Source organism: Engystomops pustulosus, chromosome 9 (assembly GCF_040894005.1).
Source record: "Engystomops pustulosus chromosome 9, aEngPut4.maternal, whole genome shotgun sequence".
NCBI lineage: Eukaryota > Metazoa > Chordata > Amphibia > Anura > Leptodactylidae > Engystomops > Engystomops pustulosus.
The window spans coordinates 102,637,834-102,663,849 of NC_092419.1; the positions used below are offsets into that span (position 1 = coordinate 102,637,834).

The 26,016-nt window shown below is 46.9% G+C and overlaps 1 protein-coding gene and 1 long non-coding RNA gene across 3 annotated transcripts in view; one reads left to right on the forward strand and one right to left on the reverse strand.

The window, feature by feature from the left end:
- LOC140077649 (uncharacterized) overlaps positions 1-26,016 on the reverse strand; it is a 30,726-nt gene that overhangs the window by 3,871 nt on the left and 839 nt on the right. The gene's annotated exons all lie outside the window — the stretch shown is intronic.
- On the forward strand, positions 11,699-26,008 carry LOC140077453 (ficolin-2-like). Its single transcript, XM_072124677.1, has 8 exons — positions 11,699-11,768; positions 11,972-12,064; positions 22,549-22,584; positions 22,696-22,734; positions 23,244-23,371; positions 23,823-23,952; positions 25,282-25,416; positions 25,497-26,008. The coding sequence occupies exons 1-8, from the start codon at positions 11,699-11,701 to the stop codon at positions 25,733-25,735; spliced, it is 870 nt and encodes a 289-aa protein (XP_071980778.1). The 3' UTR covers positions 25,736-26,008.

The window sequence follows — 26,016 nt, forward strand, 5'->3', positions numbered from 1 at the left end:
TTTTTGGCGGCCAGAAACAGAGCCAATCACAAGCCAGGAGACTCTGCACTCCACCCAGCATGACGTGGTACCCTTACACGTCGATAGCAGTGGTTGGCTGGCCAGATCAGGTGACCCTGGGATAGACTAGCCGCTGCCCGCGCTGCTCGGATCATTCTGTCTCTGGATGCCGCTAGGGAGAGAGCTGCTGCTGGTCAGGGAAAGCGTTAGGGTGTTCTATTAGCTTACTGTTAGGCAGGAGTGATTCTCAAAGAACCCAACAGCCCTTCTTAGGGCTACAATAACGTTCTACTTTTTTTATTTTAATTTGCATCTAGTACCATTTTGTGAGGAATTAGCAGGGGGACTTGCTACCGTTGTGTTTAGCTCTTAGTGGCACACATATCCATAGCAAAGACCGAAGTGGGAAAATTCAGTAGGGGTTGGATTTCAATTAGGCACTAACTCAGTGTCATCTCATCTGGCATAGTAGTGTGCTTTGATACTTGGCTAGAAAATAGCCATAGGAGAATACAAAGAGCTTACTTACGCGTACAGTAGCGTTCTATATATTTGATTTCTGGTTGATCTGCTGGTGGCTGTACTTTCTGCAGTGCATGTACTAGCCAATTCTGAGCAATTTGTAGTGAGACTTGCGACCGCTGTGTTCTGCGCTTAGTGACGCACATATCCATAGCAAAGACCGAAGTGGGAAAATTTAGTAGGGGTTGGATTTCAATTAGGCACTAACTCAGTGTCATCTCATCTGGCATAGTAGTGTGCTTTGATACTTGGCTAGAAAATAGCCATAGGAGAATACAAAGAGCTTACTTACGCGTACAGTAGCATTCTATATATTTGATTTCTGGTTGATCTGCTGGTGGCTGTACTTTCTGCAGTGCATGTACTAGCCAATTCTGAGCAATTTGTAGTGAGACTTGCGACCGCTGTGTTCTGCGCTTAGTGACGCACATATCCATAGCAAAGACCGAAGTGGGAAAATTTAGTAGGGGTTGGATTTCAATTAGGCACTAACTCAGTGTCATCTCATCTGGCATAGTAGTGTGCTTTGATACTTGGCTAGAAAATAGCCATAGGAGAATACAAAGAGCTTACTTACGCGTACAGTAGCGTTCTATATATTTGATTTCTGGTTGATCTGCTGGTGGCTGTACTTTCTGCAGTGCATGTACTAGCCAATTCTGAGCAATTTGTAGTGAGACTTGCGACCGCTGTGTTCTGCGCTTAGTGACGCACATATCCATAGCAAAGACCGAAGTGGGAAAATTCAGTAGGGGTTGGATTTCAATTAGGCACTAACTCAGTGTCATCTCATCTGGCATAGTAGTGTGCTTTGATACTTGGCTAGAAAATAGCCATAGGAGAATACAAAGAGCTTACTTACGCGTACAGTAGCGTTCTATATATTTGATTTCTGGTTGATCTGCTGGTGGCTGTACTTTCTGCAGTGCATGTACTAGCCAATTCTGAGCAATTTGTAGTGAGACTTGCGACCGCTGTGTTCTGCGCTTAGTGACGCACATATCCATAGCAAAGACCGAAGTGGGAAAATTTAGTAGGGGTTGGATTTCAATTAGGCACTAACTCAGTGTCATCTCATCTGGCATAGTAGTGTGCTTTGATACTTGGCTAGAAAATAGCCATAGGAGAATACAAAGAGCTTACTTACGCGTACAGTAGCGTTCTATATATTTGATTTCTGGTTGATCTGCTGGTGGCTGTACTTTCTGCAGTGCATGTACTAGCCAATTCTGAGCAATTTGTAGTGAGACTTGCGACCGCTGTGTTCTGCGCTTAGTGACGCACATATCCATAGCAAAGACCGAAGTGGGAAAATTTAGTAGGGGTTGGATTTCAATTAGGCACTAACTCAGTGTCATCTCATCTGGCATAGTAGTGTGCTTTGATACTTGGCTAGAAAATAGCCATAGGAGAATACAAAGAGCTTACTTACGCGTACAGTAGCGTTCTATATATTTGATTTCTGGTTGATCTGCTGGTGGCTGTACTTTCTGCAGTGCATGTACTAGCCAATTCTGAGCAATTTGTAGTGAGACTTGCGACCGCTGTGTTCTGCGCTTAGTGACGCACATATCCATAGCAAAGACCGAAGTGGGAAAATTTAGTAGGGGTTGGATTTCAATTAGGCACTAACTCAGTGTCATCTCATCTGGCATAGTAGTGTGCTTTGATACTTGGCTAGAAAATAGCCATAGGAGAATACAAAGAGCTTACTTACGCGTACAGTAGCGTTCTATATATTTGATTTCTGGTTGATCTGCTGGTGGCTGTACTTTCTGCAGTGCATGTACTAGCCAATTCTGAGCAATTTGTAGTGAGACTTGCGACCGCTGTGTTCTGCGCTTAGTGACGCACATATCCATAGCAAAGACCGAAGTGGGAAAATTTAGTAGGGGTTGGATTTCAATTAGGCACTAACTCAGTGTCATCTCATCTGGCATAGTAGTGTGCTTTGATACTTGGCTAGAAAATAGCCATAGCAATAGGATAGCATTGTTTGGTTTTAAAAACTCAAAAAAAAAAAAAAAACACAAAAAAAAAAAAAAAACACAAAAAAAAACAAAAAAAAGTTAAAAAAAAAATAAAGTTATAACTCTCATTTTAAAAATGTTTAACCCGAGGGCTAGGGGTAGAGGACGAGGGCGGGGACGTGGGCGTCCAACTACTGCAGGGGTCAGAGGCCGTGGTCCTGGGCGGGGTGAGACACCACCTGCTGATGAGGGAGCAGGGGAACGCCGCAGAGCTACCTAGGTTCATGTCTGAAGTTACTGGGACTCGTGGTAGAGCACTGTTGAGGCCAGAACAGTGCGAACAGGTGATGTCGTGGATTGCTGACAATGCTTCGAGCAATTTGTCCACCACCAGTCAGTCTTCCACGCAGTCCACCCATGTCACCGAAATCGCCACTCCTCCAGCTCCTGCACCTCAGCCTCCTCCCCCCCAGTCTGCCCCCTCCCAGGAAAATTTGCCATTTGAACCGGCATACTCTGAGGAACTGTTTTCTGGACCCTTCCCACAGTCACAAACCACTTGTCCGGTTGCTGCTGAGCAATTTTCCGATGCCCAGGTTTTCCACCAGTCACAGTCTGTGGGTGATGATGACCTTCTTGACGTAGTGGAAGCGTGTAAAGAGGTGTCCGACGATGAGGAGACACGGTTGTCAGACAGTGGGGAAGTTGTTGTCAGGGCAGGAAGTCCGAGGGGGGAGCAGACTGAGGGATCGGAGGATGATGAGGTGACAGACCCAAGCTGGGTTGAGAGGCCGGGTGAACACAGTGCTTCTGAGACGGAGGAGAGTCCTCGACCAGAACAGGTTGGAAGAGGCAGTGGTGGGGCCAGACGGAGAGGCAGGGCCAGAGCTGGTGCATCAGCGCCAAATGTGTCAACTAGTGAAGCTCCCGTGGCGAGGGCTCTTGCGGCGAGGGCTAGATCTTCAGAAGTCTGGAGGTTCTTTAAGGAAACACCGGATGAACGACGGACTGTGGTGTGCAACATTTGCCAAACCAGGCTCAGCAGGGGTTCCACCACTACTAGCTTAACTACCACCAGTATGCGCAGGCATATGAATGCTAAGCACCCCACTCAGTGGCAACAAGCCCGTTCACCTCCGGCCGTGCACACCACTGCTCCTTCCCCTGTGTCAGCTGCTAGTCAGCCCCCTGCCCAGGACCCTGCCACAAAAACCCCATCGTCGCCTCCACGATCCTCCACAGCATCCACCAGTGTTCAGCTCTCCATACCCCAGACGCTGGAGCGGAAACGCAAATATAGTGCAACCCACCCGCACGCCCAAGCCCTTAATGTGCACATCTCCAGATTGCTTAGCCTGGAGATGCTGCCCTATAGGCTAGTAGAGACCGAGGCCTTTCGCAACCTCATGGCGGCGGCCGCCCCTCGGTATTCGGTCCCCAGCCGCCACTACTTTTCCCGATGTGCCGTCCCAGCCCTGCACCAGCACGTGTCAGACAACATCATCCGTGCCCTGACCAACGCCGTTTCTGACAAGGTCCACCTGACCACGAACACGTGGACGAGTGCTGCCGGGCAGGGCCACTATATATCGCTGACGGCACATTGGGTTAACTTGGTGGAGGCTGGGACCGAGTCTGACCCTGGGGCTGCTCATATACTGCCGACGCCGAGGATTGCGGGGCCTACCTCGGTCCAGGTGTTTCAGGCCTACTATGCCTCCTCCTCCTCCCACCCCTCCTCCACCTCCTCCTCCGAACTACCATCCGTGGGCACGGCGCCATCAGTCGGTAGCTCTAGGCACAGCAGCAGTGCCGTCGCTAAGCGACAGCAGGCGGTGCTCAAACTGCTGAGCCTAGGCGACAAAAGGCACACCGCCCAAGAGCTATTACAGGGCATCACGGCGCAGACTGATCTGTGGCTGGCACCGCTGAACCTCAAGCCGGGAATGGTTGTGTGTGACAACGGCCGTAACCTGGTGGCGGCTCTGCAACTCGGCAGACTGACACATGTGCCATGCCTGGCCCATGTGTTAAATCTGATAGTGCAGCGTTTCCTCAAGACATACCCCAATCTGTCTGATTTGCTCACAAAGGTGCGCCGCATCTGTGCGCATTTCAGGAAGTCCAGCCCAGATGCTGCCACTCTCAGGGCAGCGCAGCGCCGCCTCCAACTGCCCGCTCACCGACTGTTGTGCGACGTGCCCACGAGGTGGAATTCAACACTGACCATGTTATCCAGAGTTTACCAGCAGCGCAGAGCGATTGTAGACTGCCAGATGTCAACTTCCACCAGAACTGGTAGTCAGGTCAGTCAGCTTCCTCAAGTCTACAATGAGGAGTGGACGTGGATGTCTGATATCTGTCAGGTGCTGAGTAACTTTGAGGAGTCAACACAGATGGTCAGTGGCGATGCCGCCATCATCAGCCTCACCATCCCGCTGCTTGGCCTGTTGAAAAACTCTCTGGTCAGCATGAAGTCGGAAGCTTTGCGCTCGTCACAAGAGACGGGGGAAGAATATTCCCTTGTTGATAGCCAAAGCACCCTGAGGTCTGTTTCTCAGCGCATATCGGAGGAGGTGGAGGTGGAGGAGGATGAGGAGGAAGAGGAGGAGAATGTTGGCGAGACACAAGAGGGGACCATTGTTGAGTCCTTCACTGTTCAGCGTGTATGGGCAGAAGAAGAGGAGTTGGAGGAGTTGGAGGAGGAGGAAATGGACAGTCAGGCCAGTGAGGGGAGTGAATTCTTACGCGTTGGTACTCTGGCGCATATGGCAGATTTCATGCTAGGCTGCCTATCCCGTGACCCTCGCGTTCAAAGAATTTATTCCAGCACCGATTACTGGGTGTTCACTCTCCTGGACCCACGGTACAAGCAAAATCTTTCCACTCTCATCCCTGCAGAGGAAAGGAGTGTGAGAATGCATGAATACCAGCAGGCCCTGGTGCACAAGCTGAAACAGTATTTCCCTTCTGACAGCGCTAGCGGCGGAGTGCGTAGTTCTGCGGGACAAGTAGCGAGGGAGAGTAGGCGAGCAGGCAGCTTGTCCAGCACTGGCAAGGGTACGCTTTACAAGGCTTTTGCCAGCTTTATGTCACCCCAGCAAGACACTGTCACCTGTCCCCAGTCTCGGCAGAGTAGGGCTGATCTTTACAGAAAGATGGTGAGGGAGTACGTAGCTGACCATACCATCGTCCTAAATGATCACACAGCTCCCTACAACTACTGGGTTTCAAAGCTGGACACGTGGCACGAACTGGCGCTGTACGCCTTGGAGGTTCTTGCCTGCCCTGCCGCTAGCGTCTTGTCCGAGCGGGTTTTCAGTGCAGCTGGTGGCATCATCACCGATAAGCGTACACGCCTGTCGACTGACAGCGCTGACAGGCTGACGCTTATTAAAATGAATAAAGGCTGGATTTCTCAGAATTTCCAATCTCCACCAGGTGAAGGAAGCTCAACCTGAATAATTGATCCACTCCTCCTCCTCCTCCTCATTTTCCTCCTTCTCCTCCTCTTTGTACAGTAAAGCAGAGGAAAATGGCTATTTTTTGACAGGGCCCACTGGCTCTTGCTATAGTACTTCATGCATTTAATTTTTCTGGAGGGCCACCTACCCGGTCCTCTGTTTGAAACAATTTTTGTGAGTGCCACATACAGGCACTCAATCTATTCCATTTTTCTGGAGGGCCACCTACCCGGTCCTCTGTTTTAAAAAATTTTTGGGACTGCCACATACAGGCACTCAATCTATTCCATTTTACTGGAGGGCCACCTACCTGCTCCTCTGGTTTGAACAATTTTTGGGACTGCCACATACAGGCACTCAATCTATTCCATTTTACTGCAGGGCCACCTACCTGCTCCTCTGGTTTGAACAATTTTTGGGACTGCCACATACAGGCACTCAATCTATTCCATTTTACTGGAGGGCCACCTACCTGCTCCTCTGGTTTGAAAAATGTTTGGGACTGCCACATACAGGCACTCAATCTATTCCATTTTACTGGAGGGACACCTACCTGCTCCTCTGGTTTGAAACATTTTTGGGACTGCCACATACAGGCACTCAATCTATTCCATTTTACTGGAGGGCCACCTACCTGCTCCTCTGGTTTGAACAATTTTTGGGACTGCCACATACAGGCACTCAATCTATTCCATTTTACTGGAGGGCCACCTACCTGCTCCTCTGGTTTGAACAATTTGTGGGACTGCCACATACAGGCACTCAATCTATTCCATTTTACTGGAGGGCCACCTACCTGCTCCTCTGGTTTGAAAAATGTTTGGGACTGCCACATACAGGCACTCAATCTATTCCATTTTACTGCAGGGCCACCTACCTGCTCCTCTGGTTTGAAACATTTTTGGGACTGCCACATACAGGCACTCAATCTATTCCATTTTACTGGAGGGCCACCTACCTGCTCCTCTGGTTTGAAAAATGTTTGGGACTGCCACATACAGGCACTATCCAAATTAAATTGTCTCCATAGCAGCCTCCACACGTTGTCTCCATTGCTACCTCCAAAAGTCGTCCATATAGCTGCCTCCATACATCGTCCCTTTATCAAACGAGGTGTGTCAGGCAGAAATTTGGGTTGTTTTCATGGATTCCACATCAAAGTTGTTAACTTTGTCGCCACCCTGCTGTGTTATCCACAAAATATACTGGCAAACTTTTACCATTTAGGGATATTATTTCAGCGCTTCTTGCGCAGCTGTTTACATTCCCCTCACCCGGCATATCCTAAACTTATAAGAACGCTACTACACTTGATCTTATACAAAAGGTTCTTAGAAGTGCTGTTTGGGGAGTAGCCTATAGACAGGGGCTTGGATTGGCGAAAGCTCGCCTGGCAGCGGAGCGCCAGCTCCATGCCAAGATCCAACTAACATAGTTTTAACTGCAGCACCTTTAATCTACTACTAGTTCACTGCCTCCATACATGGTCCCCTTATCAAACGAGCTGTGTCAGGCAGAATTTTGGGTTGTTTTCATGGCTTCCATGTTAACTTTGTCGCCACCCTGCTGTGTAATCCACAAAATATACTGGCAAACTTTTATCATGTACCGATATTATTTGAGCGCTTCTTGCTCACCTCCTTTGGTTCCTCTCTGCCACCCATTGGTTTGAAGCCCGAGTCCAATTAGGGTATGTCGCCATGCCACTCTCTAGCCTGCTGCCGCTGCCTCTGCATGCCGTCCCCTATAGTGTCAGGGTCAATTATTGGATGTTTTAGATGCTATCTAGCTTCATTCTGTCACTCTGTCATGGCCATGCTGTTGCCCATAATTTTGGCATAATGGTGCGATTAAGCAGCCTCAGAGGCATCCATGCATGCTGCCCCTGCTGTTTCCTGTCCATTTCCGTGGTGTTTCCATCCTTTTCTGAGGTTTCCAGGTGTTTGGCCAAGCTTCCCTGTGCAGAGCCTTGGTCCCCTTGAAAAATGCTCGAGTCTCCCATTGACTTCAATGGGGTTCGTTATTCGAGACGAGCACTCGAGCATCGGGAAAAGTTCGTCTCGAATAACGAGCACCCGAGCATTTTAGTGTTCGCTCATCTCTAATGGCGTCCACACTAATTAATCAAAGGGGAGATAGGGCTTCCAACCTTGCCGCTAAGCAGTGATATACTCTGGGTGGGTTGATCAATTCCCACCTAATTGCAGAGGGTGAATGGAAGGTAGCAGCTAGGAAAAAGGGGTCACTATATCTCCCTTTTCTATACTTGGGTACAGCAACATTTGCTATATATTCCCTAGGGTATTAAAAATCTAAACCCTACTTCATGCTTTCAATTGTGGATAGCTATCTATTGCTAGTTAAAAGTGAACCAACAGGTCAGCTTCGCCCACCCGACATGTTTCGCCCTACAGGCGTCATCAGGGGTTAGGGGCTGACTGCAGCCTGACCATGTGAGTACCAGGTATATATAACCTATCCCTCTATTGTCATCACCCTGCGCCACCGGAGGGGTTAAACATCCACCAATAGAGCTCCGTTTTATATTACCTAAGGACTTAAGATCTTTTAAGGTTAGAAGGTATAGGTGGATGTAAGCCACCAAGTCATACCTTGCGCCGGATGTTGTTGATAGTCGGGAGGTCGCGTGCTATGACGTCATGTAATCTCGTCACATACAACGCGACCTGCCCGGCGGGGTAAGCCGCGCATGCGCGGTGCGATCAGGTAGTCGTCAAGGAATCAAAGGGGGAGAGCATGCGCATATTGTCCGGTATGCTCAATTAGAGACTAAGTGGTGGCGCATGCGCTTTGACGTCCATAGGTCCTTTCCATTATATGCTTAAATTGGAGGCGAGACTTAGAATGAAGTGAAATTGTGCAAAGTAGAATCGAGAGCAAAAGGTAAGTAATGCTCAGTATTGTATGTTTGAGTGCATTGAGTGGATTATTTAGGATCGATATCACTATAGGTGTCGCATAATTGGACATCCGTGAGGCTATTGTGGTGTGGCAAAGGGGATTCTAAGATGATATATACTTATATTTGTATGTGAGAGTTTATAACTCATAGGTGGGGTTTTTAGTAGGTAATATTATGTATACCGGAATAGTAGTCTGTTCTTAAATTGGAGTTGGTAAAGAATTCTCTTGTATCATGCACCGTTTTACGTTTATTATTGACAACAAATTTGCAGAGACTTTACAAAAAGGGTGAGAACGAAAAGCCCTCGTTTAGACCCTTTGGACTGAGGCTTTCAAGTCTATAGATCCATTTGGCCTCTTCTTTCAGTAGTTTTTTATCCAAATCTCCTTTACATGGGCCTAATTTTACTTGTTGCAGACCCCAGAATTTTATGCATTCTGGGTTTCCGTCATGTACTTGTCTGACGTGGCGAGAGATGGAGGTATCTTCTCTGTTCCGTATGGTACTCAGATGCTTGGAGATCCTCCTCCAGAATTCTTGAATAGTCTTTCCGATGTAGAGTTTAGGGCATGGGCAGCTGGCTACATAAACAATACCAGAGCTACGACAGTTAAAGAACTGTCGGATGGTATACACCCTATTGTCCACCGGATTTGTAAACTCCTTTACCCTAGGTAGAAAAGGGCAGAAGGAGCAGTTTCCACACGGGTGTGATCCTATGGTGGCTTCAGTAAGCCAGTTCGTTGGTGGTTCTAGTCCCTGGTCAAGATGCCTATGGACCAGGTGGTCCCGTAAGTTAGGAGCCCTACGGTATGTGAGTCTCGGGTGGGGGCTTAGGACCTTCTTAAGATCCGGATCAGCTTTCAACAGGGGCCAATATTTTTTCATGATTGCCATTATCTCATTTGAATATGCGTCAAACTGCCCTATGCATCTTATTTGAGGAGGGTCCTGTGCCCCTACTTTTGTCCTTAGTAGCTCCTCTTGTTGTAAAGTTCTAGCACGATTGTATGCTTTCTTCAGGACTTGTTTCGGATAATGCTTCTTCCTAAATCTGTGATACAGGTCTCAACATTCATTCTGAAAAGTTGATTCTTCCGAGCAATTTCGGCTTGCCCGTAGATATTGGCCCACCGGTATACCCTTTTTCAGGGCCGGTGGGTGCCAGCTGCGAAAGTCCAAAAAGTTTTTAGTGGAAGTGGGTTTCCTGTAAATCTTTGTGTCCAACTTTCCACTGGGTGATACGGAGATAGTCAGGTCAAGAAAGTTGATCTGGCTAGTCTGTGTTTCGAAGGTAAAGTGCATTCCTATATCATTCTGGTTGAGAATCTTAACAAAAGATTCAAAACTGTGCTTGTCCCCTTCCCAAAGTATGAGCACGTCGTCTATGAAACGACCCCAAAACTGAATCCGGTTATTGTATTGTTCCATAGTGTCTGAAAAAACTAAAAAGGCTTCCCACCAGCCTAAAAATAAATTTGCATAATTGGGGGCACATGCTGTGCCCATGACAGTTCCCTTTATCTGCCAAAAATAGGACCCTTCAAACAGAAAAAATTGTGTTTTAGAACAAATTCAAGAAGTGACAGTGTAAAGTGATTATGTGCCTGGTATTGCAGACCTCGTGTTGACAGAAAAGAACCAACTGCTTGGATGCCTAGATCGTGGTGAATGCTACTATATAAGGTTTCCACATCAAGTGATGCCAGTATGACGTTTGAGGAGATCTCTATGTCTTGTAAACGGGATATAGTATCTTTCGTGTCTCTAAGGTACGAGGGGAGGCTTACAACAAAAGAGAACAACACACACTGGAGGCTGCCATTAGGACGGACTGAGAGAAAAACACACACTGGAGGCTGCCATTAGGACAGACTGAGAGAAAAACACACACTGGAGGCTGCCATTAGGACGGACTGAGAGAAAAACACACACTGGAGGCTGCCATTAGGACGGACTGAGAGAACAACACACACTGGAGGCTGCCATTAGGATGGACTGAGAGAAAAACACACACTGGAGGCTGCCATTAGGACGGACTGAGAGAAAAACACACACTGGAGGCTGCCATTAGGACGGACTGAGAGAACAACACACACTGGAGGCTGCCATTAGGATGGACTGAGAGAAAAACACACACTGGAGGCTGCCATTAGGACAGACTGAGAGAAAACACACACTGGAGGCTGCCATTAGGACGGACTGTGAGAAAAACACACACTGGAGGCTGCCATTAGGACGGACTGTGAGAACAACACACACTGGAGGCTGCCATTAGGACGGACTGAGAGAACAACACACACTGGAGGCTGCCATTAGGATGGACTGAGAGAACAACACACACTGGAGGCAGCCATTAGGACGGACTGAGAGAACAACATACACTGGAGGCTGCCATTAGGATGGACTGAAGGAGTGAGAAACAGGAGGTTGTGTAGAGATGCAGAGTACAGCATGGTGAGAACAGGGAAAGGCTGAGGCCATCACAGGAGGCAAAACTACAGGTACATAGACATGCAGAGAGATGTCTAATGGAACAGATTTAATAAAAAGTGGCCAACCCCTTTAAACAGCCGATCTCCTGCAGGTGTCTTTGGCACTAGTCTGCTTATAAAACTGTTTGCAGATGGCTCAATCTGTGATCCCTCTCCATAAAGGTTAAATGAAACATGACCCTCTTGTTAAAAGGTTAGATCTCATCAACAAATAAATACGGTGTTAACCATGACATTAATAAATAGCTAAAAAAGAGACTCATACTGATCACACCCTCAAGCTCCAGGTAGAGGATCTGAAGGTTAAAGCTGGTCGTAGAGATGTTCTCCTTAGTATTCATGGTCCTCTTTTTGGCCATTACTTTTGGTAATGCTGAAGACACATGTCCAGGTAAGTCAGTCCAGAACATAACATCCATGTTTTGGTATTAACCAGTGTCTATAATAGGAGTTTTTGGTTATATTTAAAATAATACTTTGTCCACACATATTTCTCATATACAGGTAAAGAATCATCTTTGATTATCTTCCATTATCTTATATCTATCAGTCTAACTTAAATCTATTAAATCAAGAAGTTTTGCTCATTTACAGGCGGCTCGGAGTGTCTGACCGTTCTTCGAGGATGTCCTGGGGCTCCAGGTGCCAAAGGAGAGAAAGGAGAACGTGGCCCACCAGGGGAGAGAGGTCAGAGTCTTCAATAAGAGTTGGACTGTAAGCTTAAAAAAATCATAACTCCCAGAATATAGTTAAATACAAGCATATTGACAGTGATGATATATTTAAGTCTATATACTAATCCATTTCCTCCACATGACATACACCAAACATTCTGCTCTTGGTGGTAGATGCTGATACTTTATTAGGTAGTATGTTTCAACTATAGCTATTGACACTATTAGCTTGAAAATATTTTGGCTTTAAAGGACATCTACCCCCAGGATGAAGGATTGTAAACTAAGCACACTGACACACTGGTGTGTGCCCCCTCTGGTAGGATCCACTCTTATTTTACCTTTTTTGCCCTTGTTTTTACATTAAATAGTTTTTAAATTATGCAAATTAGTCTAAGAGGCTCCTGGCTCCATTAACAGCTATGGAGCCTGAAGCCCCTCGGGCTCATTTGCATAATTTTTAAAGCCTTTTAATGTAAAAACAAGAGCAAAAGAAGTTAAAATAAGAGCCGATCATATTGTATATGTTTCTCACATTACAACCTCATGTCCCTTGCTGCATATATTATACAATATTAAATATATAAATACTAGAGATGAGCGAACATGCTCGTCCGAGCTTGATGCTCGGTCGAGCATTAGGGTACTCGAAACTGCTCGTTACTCGGACGAATACTTCGCCCGCTCGAGAAAATGGCAGCTCCCGCCGTTTTGCTTTTTGGCGGCCAGAAACAGAGCCAATCACAAGCCAGGAGACTCTGCACTCCACCCAGCATGACGTGGTACCCTTACACGTCGATAGCAGTGGTTGGCTGGCCAGATCAGGTGACCCTGGGATAGACTAGCCGCTGGCCGCGCTGCTCGGATCATTCTGTCTCTGGATGCCGCTAGGGAGAGAGCTGCTGCTGGTCAGGGAAAGCGTTAGGGTGTTCTATTAGCTTACTGTTAGGCAGGAGTGATTCTCAAAGAACCCAACAGCCCTTCTTAGGGCTACAATAACGTTCTACTTTTTTTATTTTAATTTGCATCTATTACCATTTTGTGAGGAATTAGCAGGGGGACTTGCTACCGTTGTGTTTAGCTCTTAGTGGCACACATATCCATAGCAAAGACCGAAGTGGGAAAATTCAGTAGGGGTTGGATTTCTATTAGGCAATAACTCAGTGTCATCTCATCTGGCATAGTAGTGTGCTTCCTTTGATACTTGGCTAGAAAATAGCCATAGGAGAATACAAACAGCTTCTTGAAGCCTACAGTAGCGTTCTATATATTTGATTTCTGGTTGATCTGCTGGTGGCTGTAGTTTCTGCAGTGCATGTACTTGCCAATTCTGAGCAATTTGTAGTGAGACTTGCGACCGCTGTGTTCTGCGCTTAGTGGCGCACATATCCATAGCAAAGGCCGAAGTGGGAAAATTCAGTAGGGGTTGGATTTCTATTAGGCAATAACTCAGTGTCATCTCATCTGGCATAGTAGTGTGCTTCCTTTGATACTTGGCTAGAAAATAGCCATAGGAGAATACAAACAGCTTCTTGAAGCCTACAGTAGCGTTCTATATATTTGATTTCTGGTTGATCTGCTGGTGGCTGTAGTTTCTGCAGTGCATGTACTTGCCAATTCTGAGCAATTTGTAGTGAGACTTGCGACCGCTGTGTTCTGCGCTTAGTGGCGCACATATCCATAGCAAAGGCCGAAGTGGGAAAATTCAGTAGGGGTTGGATTTCTATTAGGCAATAACTCAGTGTCATCTCATCTGGCATAGTAGTGTGCTTCCTTTGATACTTGGCTAGAAAATAGCCATAGGAGAATACAAACAGCTTCTTGAAGCCTACAGTAGCGTTCTATATATTTGATTTCTGGTTGATCTGCTGGTGGCTGTAGTTTCTGCAGTGCATGTACTTGCCAATTCTGAGCAATTTGTAGTGAGACTTGCGACCGCTGTGTTCTGCGCTTAGTGGCGCACATATCCATAGCAAAGGCCGAAGTGGGAAAATTCAGTAGGGGTTGGATTTCTATTAGGCAATAACTCAGTGTCATCTCATCTGGCATAGTAGTGTGCTTCCTTTGATACTTGGCTAGAAAATAGCCATAGGAGAATACAAACAGCTTCTTGAAGCCTACAGTAGCGTTCTATATATTTGATTTCTGGTTGATCTGCTGGTGGCTGTAGTTTCTGCAGTGCATGTACTTGCCAATTCTGAGCAATTTGTAGTGAGACTTGCGACCGCTGTGTTCTGCGCTTAGTGGCGCACATATCCATAGCAAAGGCCGAAGTGGGAAAATTCAGTAGGGGTTGGATTTCTATTAGGCAATAACTCAGTGTCATCTCATCTGGCATAGTAGTGTGCTTCCTTTGATACTTGGCTAGAAAATAGCCATAGGAGAATACAAACAGCTTCTTGAAGCCTACAGTAGCGTTCTATATATTTGATTTCTGGTTGATCTGCTGGTGGCTGTAGTTTCTGCAGTGCATGTACTTGCCAATTCTGAGCAATTTGTAGTGAGACTTGCGACCGCTGTGTTCTGCGCTTAGTGGCGCACATATCCATAGCAAAGGCCGAAGTGGCAAAATTCAGTAGGGGTTGGATTTCTATTAGGCAATAACTCAGTGTCATCTCATCTGGCATAGTAGTGTGCTTCCTTTGATACTTGGCTAGAAAATAGCCATAGGAGAATACAAACAGCTTCTTGAAGCCTACAGTAGCGTTCTATATATTTGATTTCTGGTTGATCTGCTGGTGGCTGTAGTTTCTGCAGTGCATGTACTTGCCAATTCTGAGCAATTTGTAGTGAGACTTGCGACCGCTGTGTTCTGCGCTTAGTGGCGCACATATCCATAGCAAAGGCCGAAGTGGGAAAATTCAGTAGGGGTTGGATTTCTATTAGGCAATAACTCAGTGTCATCTCATCTGGCATAGTAGTGTGCTTCCTTTGATACTTGGCTAGAAAATAGCCATAGGAGAATACAAACAGCTTCTTGAAGCCTACAGTAGCGTTCTATATATTTGATTTCTGGTTGATCTGCTGGTGGCTGTAGTTTCTGCAGTGCATGTACTTGCCAATTCTGAGCAATTTGTAGTGAGACTTGCGACCGCTGTGTTCTGCGCTTAGTGGCGCACATATCCATAGCAAAGGCCGAAGTGGGAAAATTCAGTAGGGGTTGGATTTCTATTAGGCAATAACTCAGTGTCATCTCATCTGGCATAGTAGTGTGCTTCCTTTGATACTTGGCTAGAAAATAGCCATAGGAGAATACAAACAGCTTCTTGAAGCCTACAGTAGCGTTCTATATATTTGATTTCTGGTTGATCTGCTGGTGGCTGTAGTTTCTGCAGTGCATGTACTTGCCAATTCTGAGCAATTTGTAGTGAGACTTGCGACCGCTGTGTTCTGCGCTTAGTGGCGCACATATCCATAGCAAAGGCCGAAGTGGGAAAATTCAGTAGGGGTTGGATTTCTATTAGGCAATAACTCAGTGTCATCTCATCTGGCATAGTAGTGTGCTTCCTTTGATACTTGGCTAGAAAATAGCCATAGGAGAATACAAACAGCTTCTTGAAGCCTACAGTAGCGTTCTATATATTTGATTTCTGGTTGATCTGCTGGTGGCTGTAGTTTCTGCAGTGCATGTACTTGCCAATTCTGAGCAATTTGTAGTGAGACTTGCGACCGCTGTGTTCTGCGCTTAGTGGCGCACATATCCATAGCAAAGGCCGAAGTGGGAAAATTCAGTAGGGGTTGGATTTCTATTAGGCAATAACTCAGTGTCATCTCATCTGGCATAGTAGTGTGCTTCCTTTGATACTTGGCTAGAAAATAGCCATAGGAGAATACAAACAGCTTCTTGAAGCCTACAGTAGCGTTCTATATATTTGATTTCTGGTTGATCTGCTGGTGGCTGTAGTTTCTGCAGTGCATGTACTTGCCAATTCTGAGCAATTTGTAGTGAGACTTGCGACCGCTGTGTTCTGCGCTTAGTGGCGCACATATCCATAGCAAAGGCCGAAGTGGCAAAATTCAGTAGGGGTTGGATTTCTATTAGGCACTAACTCAGTGTCATCTCATCTGGCATAGTAGTGTGCTTCCTTTGATACTTGGCTAGAAAATAGCCATAGCAATAGGATAGGATTGTTTGGTTTTAAAAACTCAAAAAAAAAAAAAAAACACAAAAAAAAAAAAAAAACACAAAAAAACACAAAAAAAACCAAAAAGAAGTAAAAAAAAAAAAAAAGTTATAACTCTCATTTTAAAAATGTTTAACCCGAGGGCTAGGGGTAGAGGACGAGGGCAGGGACGTGGGCGTCCAACTACTGCAGGGGTCAGAGGCCGTGGTCCTGGGCGGGGTGAGACACCACCTGCTGATGAGGGAGCAGGGGAACGCCGCAGAGCTACACTCCCTAGGTTCATGTCTGAAGTTACTGGGACTCGTGGTAGAGCACTGTTGAGGCCAGAACAGTGCGAACAGGTGATGTCGTGGATTGCTGACAATGCTTCGAGCAATTTGTCCACCACCAGTCAGTCTTCCACGCAGTCCACCCATGTCACCGAAATCCCCACTCCTCCAGCTCCTGCACCTCAGCCTCCTCCCCCCCAGTCTGCCCCCTCCCAGGAAAATTTGCCATTTGAACCGGCATACTCTGAGGAACTGTTTTCTGGACCCTTCCCACAGTCACAAACCACTTGTCCGGTTGCTGCTGAGCAATTTTCCGATGCCCAGGTTTTCCACCAGTCACAGTCTGTGGGTGATGATGACCTTCTTGACGTAGTGGAAGTGTGTAAAGAGGTGTCCGACGATGAGGAGACACGGTTGTCAGACAGTGGGGAAGTTGTTGTCAGGGCAGGAAGTCCGAGGGGGGAGCAGACTGAGGGATCGGAGGATGATGAGGTGACAGACCCAAGCTGGGTTGAGAGGCCGGGTGAACACAGTGCTTCTGAGACGGAGGAGAGTCCTCGACCTGAACAGGTTGGAAGAGGCAGTGGTGGGGCCAGACGGAAAGGCAGGGCCAGAGCTGGTGCATCAGCGCCACTGTCAACTAGTGAAGCTCCCGTGGTGAGGGCTCTTGCGGCGAGGGCTAGATCTTCAGAAGTGTGGAGGTTCTTTAAGGAAACACCGGATGACCGACGGACTGTGGTGTGCAACATTTGCCAAACCAGGCTCAGCAGGGGTTCCACCACTACTAACTACCACCAGTATGCGCAGGCATATGAATGCTAAGCACCCCACTCAGTGGCAACAAGCCCGTTCACCTCCGGCCGTGCACACCACTGCTCCTTCCCCTGTGTCAGCTGCTAGTCAGCCCCCTGCCCAGGACCCTGGCACAAAAACCCCATCGTCGCCTCCACGATCCTCCACAGCATCCACCAGCGTTCAGCTCTCCATACCCCAGACGCTGGAGCGGAAACGCAAATATAGTGCAACCCACCCGCACGCCCAAGCCCTTAATGTGCACATCTCCAGATTGCTTAGCCTGGAGATGCTGCCCTATAGGCTAGTAGAGACCGAGGCCTTTCGCAACCTCATGGCGGCGGCCGCCCCTCGGTATTCGGTCCCCAGCCGCCACTACTTTTCCCGATGTGCCGTCCCAGCCCTGCACCAGCACGTGTCAGACAACATCATCCGTGCCCTGACCAACGCCGTTTCTGACAAGGTCCACCTGACCACGGACACGTGGACGAGTGCTGCCGGGCAGGGCCACTATATATCGCTGACGGCACATTGGGTTAACTTGGTGGAGGCTGGGACCGAGTCTGACCCTGGGGCTGCTCATATACTGCCGACGCCGAGGATTGCGGGGCCTACCTCGGTCCAGGTGTTTCAGGCCTACTATGCCTCCTCCTCCTCCCACCCCTCCTCCACCTCCTCCTCCGAACTACCATCCGTGGGCACGGCGCCATCAGTCGGTAGCTCTAGGCACAGCAGCAGTGCCGTCGCTAAGCGACAGCAGGCGGTGCTCAAACTGCTGAGCCTAGGCGACAAAAGGCACACCGCCCAAGAGCTATTACAGGGCATCACGGCGCAGACTGATCTGTGGCTGGCACCGCTGAACCTCAAGCCGGGAATGGTTGTGTGTGACAACGGCCGTAACCTGGTGGCGGCTCTGCAACTCGGCAGACTGACACATGTGCCATGCCTGGCCCATGTGTTAAATCTGATAGTGCAGCGTTTCCTCAAGACATACCCCAATCTGTCTGATTTGCTCACGAAGGTGCGCCGCATCTGTGCGCATTTCAGGAAGTCCAGCCCAGATGCTGCCACTCTCAGGGCAGCGCAGCGCCGCCTCCAACTGCCCGCTCACCGACTGTTGTGCGACGTGCCCACGAGGTGGAATTCAACACTGACCATGTTATCCAGAGTTTACCAGCAGCGCAGAGCGATTGTAGACTGCCAGATGTCAACTTCCACCAGAACTGGTAGTCAGGTCAGTCAGCTTCCTCAAGTCTACAATGAGGAGTGGACGTGGATGTCTGATATCTGTCAGGTGCTGAGTAACTTTGAGGAGTCAACACAGATGGTCAGTGGCGATGCCGCCATCATCAGCCTCACCATCCCGCTGCTTGGCCTGTTGAAAAACTCTCTGGTCAGCATGAAGTCGGAAGCTTTGCGCTCGTCACAAGAGACGGGGGAAGAATATTCCCTTGTTGATAGCCAAAGCACCCTGAGGTCTGTTTCTCAGCGCATATCGGAGGAGGTGGAGGTGGAGGAGGATGAGGAGGAAGAGGAGGAGAATGTTGGCGAGACACAAGAGGGGACCATTGTTGAGTCCTTCACTGTTCAGCGTGTATGGGCAGAAGAAGAGGAGTTGGAGGAGTTGGAGGAGGAGGAAATGGACAGTCAGGCCAGTGAGGGGAGTGAATTCTTACGCGTTGGTACTCTGGCGCATATGGCAGATTTCATGCTAGGCTGCCTATCCCGTGACCCTCGCGTTCAAAGAATTTATTCCAGCACCGATTACTGGGTGTTCACTCTCCTGGACCCACGGTACAAGCAAAATCTTTCCACTCTCATCCCTGCAGAGGAAAGGAGTGTGAGAATGCATGAATACCAGCAGGCCCTGGTGCACAAGCTGAAACAGTATTTCCCTTCTGACAGCGCTAGCGGCAGAGTGCGTAGTTCTGCGGGACAAGTAGCGAGGGAGAGTAGGCGAGCAGGCAGCTTGTCCAGCACTGGCAAGGGTACGCTTTACAAGGCTTTTGCCAGCTTTATGTCACCCCAGCAAGACACTGTCACCTGTCCCCAGTCTCGGCAGAGTAGGGCTGATCTTTACAGAAAGATGGTGAGGGAGTACGTAGCTGACCATACCATCGTCCTAAATGATCACACAGCTCCCTACAACTACTGGGTTTCAAAGCTGGACATGTGGCACGAACTGGCGCTGTACGCCTTGGAGGTTCTTGCCTGCCCTGCCGCTAGCGTCTTGTCCGAGCGGGTTTTCAGTGCAGCTGGTGGCATCATCACCGATAAGCGTACACGCCTGTCGACTGACAGCGCTGACAGGCTGACGCTTATTAAAATGAATAAAGGCTGGATTTCTCAGAATTTCCAATCTCCACCAGGTGAAGGAAGCTCAACCTGAATAATTGATCCACTCCTCCTCCTCCTCCTCATTTTCCTCCTTCTCCTCCTCTTTGTACAGTAAAGCAGAGGAAAATGGCTATTTTTTGACAGGGCCCACTGGCTCTTGCTATAGTACTTCATGCATTTAATTTTTCTGGAGGGCCACCTACCCGGTCCTCTGTTTGAAACAATTTTTGTGAGTGCCACATACAGGCACTCAATCTATTCCATTTTTCTGGAGGGCCACCTACCCGGTCCTCTGTTTTAAAAAAATTTTGGGACTGCCACATACAGGCACTCAATCTATTCCATTTTACTGGAGGGCCACCTACCTGCTCCTCTGGTTTGAAACATTTTTGGGACTGCCACATACAGGCACTCAATCTATTCCATTTTACTGCAGGGCCACCTACCTGCTCCTCTGGTTTGAACAATTTTTGGGACTGCCACATACAGGCACTCAATCTATTCCATTTTACTGGAGGGCCACCTACCTGCTCCTCTGGTTTGAAACATTTTTGGGACTGCCACATACAGGCACTCAATCTATTCCATTTTACTGCAGGGCCACCTACCTGCTCCTCTGGTTTGAACAATTTTTGGGACTGCCACATACAGGCACTCAATCTATTCCATTTTACTGGAGGGCCACCTACCTGCTCCTCTGGTTTGAAACATTTTTGGGACTGCCACATACAGGCACTCAATCTATTCCATTTTACTGCAGGGCCACCTACCTGCTCCTCTGGTTTGAAGAATTTTTGGGACTGCCACATACAGGCACTCAATCTATTCCATTTTACTGGAGGGCCACCTACCTGCTCCTCTGGTTTGAAGAATTTTTGGGACTGCCACATACAGGCACTCAATCTATTCCATTTTACTGGAGGGCCACCTACCTGCTCCTCTGGTTTGAAACATTTTTGGGACTGCCACATACAGGCACTCAATCTATTCCATTTTACTGGAGGGCCACCTACCTGCTCCTCTGGTTTGAAAAATGTTTGGGACTGCCACATACAGGCACTATCCAAATTAAATTGTCTCCATAGCAGCCTCCACACGTTGTCTCCATTGCTACCTCCAAAAGTCGTCCATATAGCTGCCTCCATACATCGTCCCTTTATCAAACGAGGTGTGTCAGGCAGAAATTTGGGTTGTTTTCATGGATTCCACATCAAAGTTGTTAACTTTGTCGCCACCCTGCTGTGTTATCCACAAAATATACTGGCAAACTTTTACCATTTAGGGATATTATTTCAGCGCTTCTTGCGCATCTGTTTACATTCCCCTCACCCGGCATATCCTAAACTTATAAGAACGCTACTACACTTGATCTTATACAAAAGGTTCTTAGAAGTGCTGTTTGGGGAGTAGCCTAGAAACAGGGGCTTGGATTGGCGAAAGCTCGCCTGGCTGCAGAGCGCCAGCTCCATCACAAGATCCAACTAACATAGTTGCAGCACCTTTAATCTACTACTAGTTCACTGCCTCCATAATAATAATAATCTTTATTTATATAGCGTCATCATATTCTGCAGCGCTTTACAAATCATAGGAAACAAATACAAATGTAATGTAACAGAGCACAACATTTGTATGGAACAACAGGAGTGAGGTCCCTGCTCGCCAGAGCTTACGGTTTATGAAGATGATGGGGTAACACGAGGTAAAAGAATATTTAATGGTCAAGCCATTCTTCTTAGGGAATAGAAAAAAATATAATAAATGGAATTGCTGTCGCTTGAAACACTCAGCCGTCATCTTATATACCAGGTCCAGGGTGAATGGGACTGCAGAGAAGTCTGGTGCCTGTTGGTTGCTGGATAACAGATGGGAGGACGACACAGGACGGGTTAGTAGAAGAGTTAAAACTTCATGCAGTTAATGAGTGTTATAGGCTTGCCTAAAGAAATGGGTTTTAAGAGCACGTTTGAAACTTTGGAGGTTAGGTATTAGTCTGATAGTCCGGGGCAGAGCATTCCATAGAATTGGTGCAGCTCTAGAGAAGTCTTGGAGACGCGAGTGGGAGGTCCGCACTAGGGTAGAGGTTAATCTAAGATCACTGGCGGATCTAAGAGCACGGGTTGGGCGATAGACTGAGATAAGAGAGGAGAGGTAGGGGGGTGCAGCATTATACAGAGCTTTATGGATGAGGGTTATTATTATTTTAAACTATTCGAAAGGAGACTGGCAGCAAGTGCAGCGACTGGCATGAACTGTAAGCATACATGGTCCCCTTATCAAACGAGCTGTGTCAGGCAGAATTTGGGGTTGTTTTCATGGCTTCCATGTTAACTTTGTCGCCACCCTGCTGTGTAATCCACAAAATATACTGGCAAACTTTTATCATGTAGCGATATTATTTGAGCGCTTCTTGCTCACCTCCTTTGGTTCCTCTCTGCCACCCATTGGTTTGAAGCCTGAGTCCATTTATGGTATGTCGCCATGCCACTCTCTAGCCTGCCGCTGCTGCCGCTGCCTCTGCATGCCGTCCCCTATAGTGTCAGGGTCAATTATTGGATGTTTTAGATGCTATCTAGCTTCATTCTGTCACTCTGTCATGGCCATGCTGTTGCCCATAATTTTGGCATAATGGTGCGATTAGGCAGCCTCAGAGGCATCCATGCATGCTGCCCCTGCTGTTTCCTGTCCATTTCCGTGGTGTTTCCATCCTTTTCTGAGGTTCCCAGGTGTTTGGCCAAGCTTCCCTGTGCAGAGCCTTGGTCCCCTTGAAAAATGCTCGAGTCTCCCATTGACTTCAATGGGGTTCGTTATTCGAGACGAGCACTCGAGCATCGGGAAAAGTTCGTCTCGAATAACGAGTACCCGAGCATTTTAGTGTTCGCTCATCTCTAATAAATACCTCTCACACCACAATCTGAACCTAACCATTCTCACAGCTCTATGCAGATATTAATGTAATTTCTATCTTGTTGCAGGAGATGCAGGAGCTCCAGGGCGTCAAGGACTGAAAGGTAAAGAGTCTTCAATCATTTATTATCTCCATGTCATCACATTCTGTGGACGATGTAACCAATATCAAACGGTGAAAACCTTATAAAATATTATCCTTCTTCTGTACACAGGAGATAAGGGAGATCCCGGCTCTCCAGAAGTCTTGTACAGTGAGTGTGGATCCTTCTGGCATCTTGTCTTTTACCTATCAGTAAATTATATAAGAGATGTATCAATAGAAATAATGGGAAAAGGTCAGAGACAGGAGACAGGGATAGGGAAAGACAAGGACCACAGAGAGACAACGGGGCAGTGAGGACTTCAAATGGGATTTGTCTGAAAAAAATCCTCCTGGACACCAGGAATGTTTGGGTTTGATCATTGTAGAATAGAAAAGTCACAATAATCCTGGGGGAGTCCTTCCTCTTCTTACCTTGTACTGACCAGTCACTTCCACTATAGAAGATTCTCTCCCCATCAGGGAATGGATATAAGATGCAGCTTAGAGTAAAGGTTCTGGATGAACCAGGAATAATGTAGGGATGGACAGAGATGGTGGAATAGTGAGAGGTCCATGTATGACCACAGTGCCCATAGCTCTATAGCCAAAACAATCAGACACACAATATAATAATCGCTTCCACGTCTCCTTCCTTTTCCCTCTTCTTGTGTCTTACAGCTGCCCGGGACTGTAAATCTCTGCTGGAGAAAGGATTTACCCTGAGTGACTGGTACATTATATATCCTGATGGGAAGCAGCCGCTACGAGTCCTGTGTGATATGCACACTGATGGCGGCGGATGGATTGTACGTCTTTTATGGTGTTTTCATAGATTGTTGGACAGTAGTATTTGACCCAAATTTCCCAGTGGGCTTTCCAACACTGATTCCAAAACCTCCGACCTGCCTTATAGTCAGAGGTGTCTGGGGTTGCAACTTGTCGAAAAAGACACAGCAGCCTCCAAATCACAGAAGGATTTTGCCACAGATATTCCTGGAAAAATACACTATGTGAACTGTCCCAAAGAACAGATAATATTCCAATGGACCTCTGAAGGGAATCACTCATCTAGACTTTCACTGGCTGCCAAATAATTAATAAATTCATTCTCATCTTCTGAGTGAGAGAAACAATGCAAACCACAAGATGGGGCATTAGGGGCCCAATTCAAGTATAGATGGGTGGCAGATCCTGAGAGCCTCCGGAATGTAAATCAATACAGATTCAAGTCCAGGTTGTGGTATCTGTTTCTTTCAGGTCTTCCAGAGACGTTATGATGGTTCAGTGGATTTCCTCCAGAATTGGGAGTCTTACAAGACAGGATTTGGCAGTCGTCTATCTGAGTTCTGGTTGGGGAACGAAAATATTTATAAAATTACTTCATCAGGTAAGAGAAGCTTCCACAAAGGCAGAACAGAAATATGTGGGTGTCATATTGGCGAGATAAGTCTAAATTAAAATTGTTTAAATTATGATAAATGATGTCACAGTTTATCTCCTCCTCCTCCCTGTACAATGACCTCTGTATAGATAACACTGACCCATCATTACATCACTACTGACAATAGATGATGTCACAGCTTATCTCCTCCCCCTCCCTGTACAATGACCTTTATATAGATAACACTGACCATCATTACATCACTACCGACAATAGATAATGTCACAGCTTATCTCCTCCTTATCCTGTACAATGTCCTCTATACAGATAACACTGACCATCATTACATCACTACCGACAATAGATGATGTCACAGCTTATCTCCCCCCCCTTTACAATGACCTCTATATAGATAATACTGGCCCATCATTACATCACTACTGACAATAGATGATGTCACAGCTTATCTCCTCCCCCTCCCTGTACAATGACCTCTATATAGATAACACTGACCCATCATTACATCACTACTGACAATAGATGATGTCACAGCTTATCTCCTCCCCCTCCCTGTACAATGACCTCTGAATAGATAACACTGACCCATCATTACATCACTACTGACAATAGATGATGTCACAGCTTATCTCCTCCCCCTCCCTGTACAATGACCTCTATATAGATAACACTGACCCATCATTACATCACTACTGACAATAGATGATGTCACAGATTATCTCCTGCCCCTCCTGTACAATGACCTCTATAGAGATAACACTGACCCATCATTACATCACTACTGACAATAGATGATGTCACAGTTTATCTCCTCCCCCTCCCTGTACAGTGACATCTGTATAGATAACACTGACCCATCATTACATCACTACTGACAACAGATGATGTCACAGCTTATCTCCTCCCCTTTCCTGTACAATGACCTCTATGTAGATAACACTGACCAATCATTACATCACTACTGACAATAGATGATGTCACAGCTTATCTCCTCCCCCTCCCTGTACAATGACCTCTATATAGATAACACTGACCCATCATGACATCACTACTGACAATAGATGATGTCACAGCTTATCTCCTCCCCCTCCTGTACAATGACCTCTATATAGATAACACTGACCCATCATTACATCACTACTGACAATAGATGATGTCACAGTTTATCTCCTCCCCTCCCTGTACAATGACCTTTACATTAATAATAAAGGATAATGAAAGAAAAATGTAAAATTCCCTACGAGTCTAAAATAGGCTCCATCTCTGTGGATTGGGGTGTAACAGATTGTAGTAATTTAGGATTTGCTTTCCTCACAGGTACCTGGGAGCTGCGCATTGATCTCCAGGACTTTGATTTTATAAACTATTTTGCTAAATACAGTTCATTTAAAGTGATGGGAGAGAGTGAGAAATACAAGCTGGTGCTCGGGGGCTTTACTGGTGGGAATGCAGGTAAGAAGCAATGGTGTAATGGTGGATGTGTGGTAGACAGGTTATGGCTGTCTCTATAATATACTTGTGTCCTGCTGCAGGAGATTCTCTGTCCTACCATAACGGGATGATGTTCTCCACCATTGATCGGGACGAGGCTAAATGTGTGGATCTGTACAAGGGAGCCTGGTGGCATAATAAATGTCATTTTTCCAACCTGAACGGGCTCTACCTTCCCGGGAAACATGACACTTTGGCTAATGGGATTAATTGGCAAGCAGGAAAGGGTTTTAACTATTCCTACAGGAGATCAGAGATGAAAGTCAGACGTGTGAAGTAAGGACAGGGGCTCAGTACTAGAGCCATCCTCTTCTGGGAAGTTCTGATAATGTCTATCCAGCTGCTTCTTAGGTATTTGTTAGTAGAAAATGTGGGTGACAACCAATGTGACGCCACCATAGGTCCTGCAGGGGTTGTCACCCACCTTCTATAGGAGCTGCCATGTCCTGTATTAGTGTGGGAGATAAGATTACAATAAGTCTGGGGCAGTCTGTATTAGACCTTATATTTAGTGATGATTGTAGAGGAAATGTTCTGTGATGTATATGTCTGGGAAGCCGA

Excerpts from the sequence above, each read along its gene's own strand:
- LOC140077453 (XM_072124677.1), top strand. The coding sequence starts at position 11,699 with ATGTTCTCCTTAGTATTCATGGTCCTCTTTTTGGCCATTACTTTTGGT. Across the intron at positions 12,065-22,548 it reads TGGCCCACCAGGGGAGAGAG|GAGATGCAGGAGCTCCAGGG; the intron begins GTCAGAGTCTTC and ends ATCTTGTTGCAG. Across the intron at positions 23,953-25,281 it reads TTATAAAATTACTTCATCAG|GTACCTGGGAGCTGCGCATT; the intron begins GTAAGAGAAGCT and ends CTTTCCTCACAG.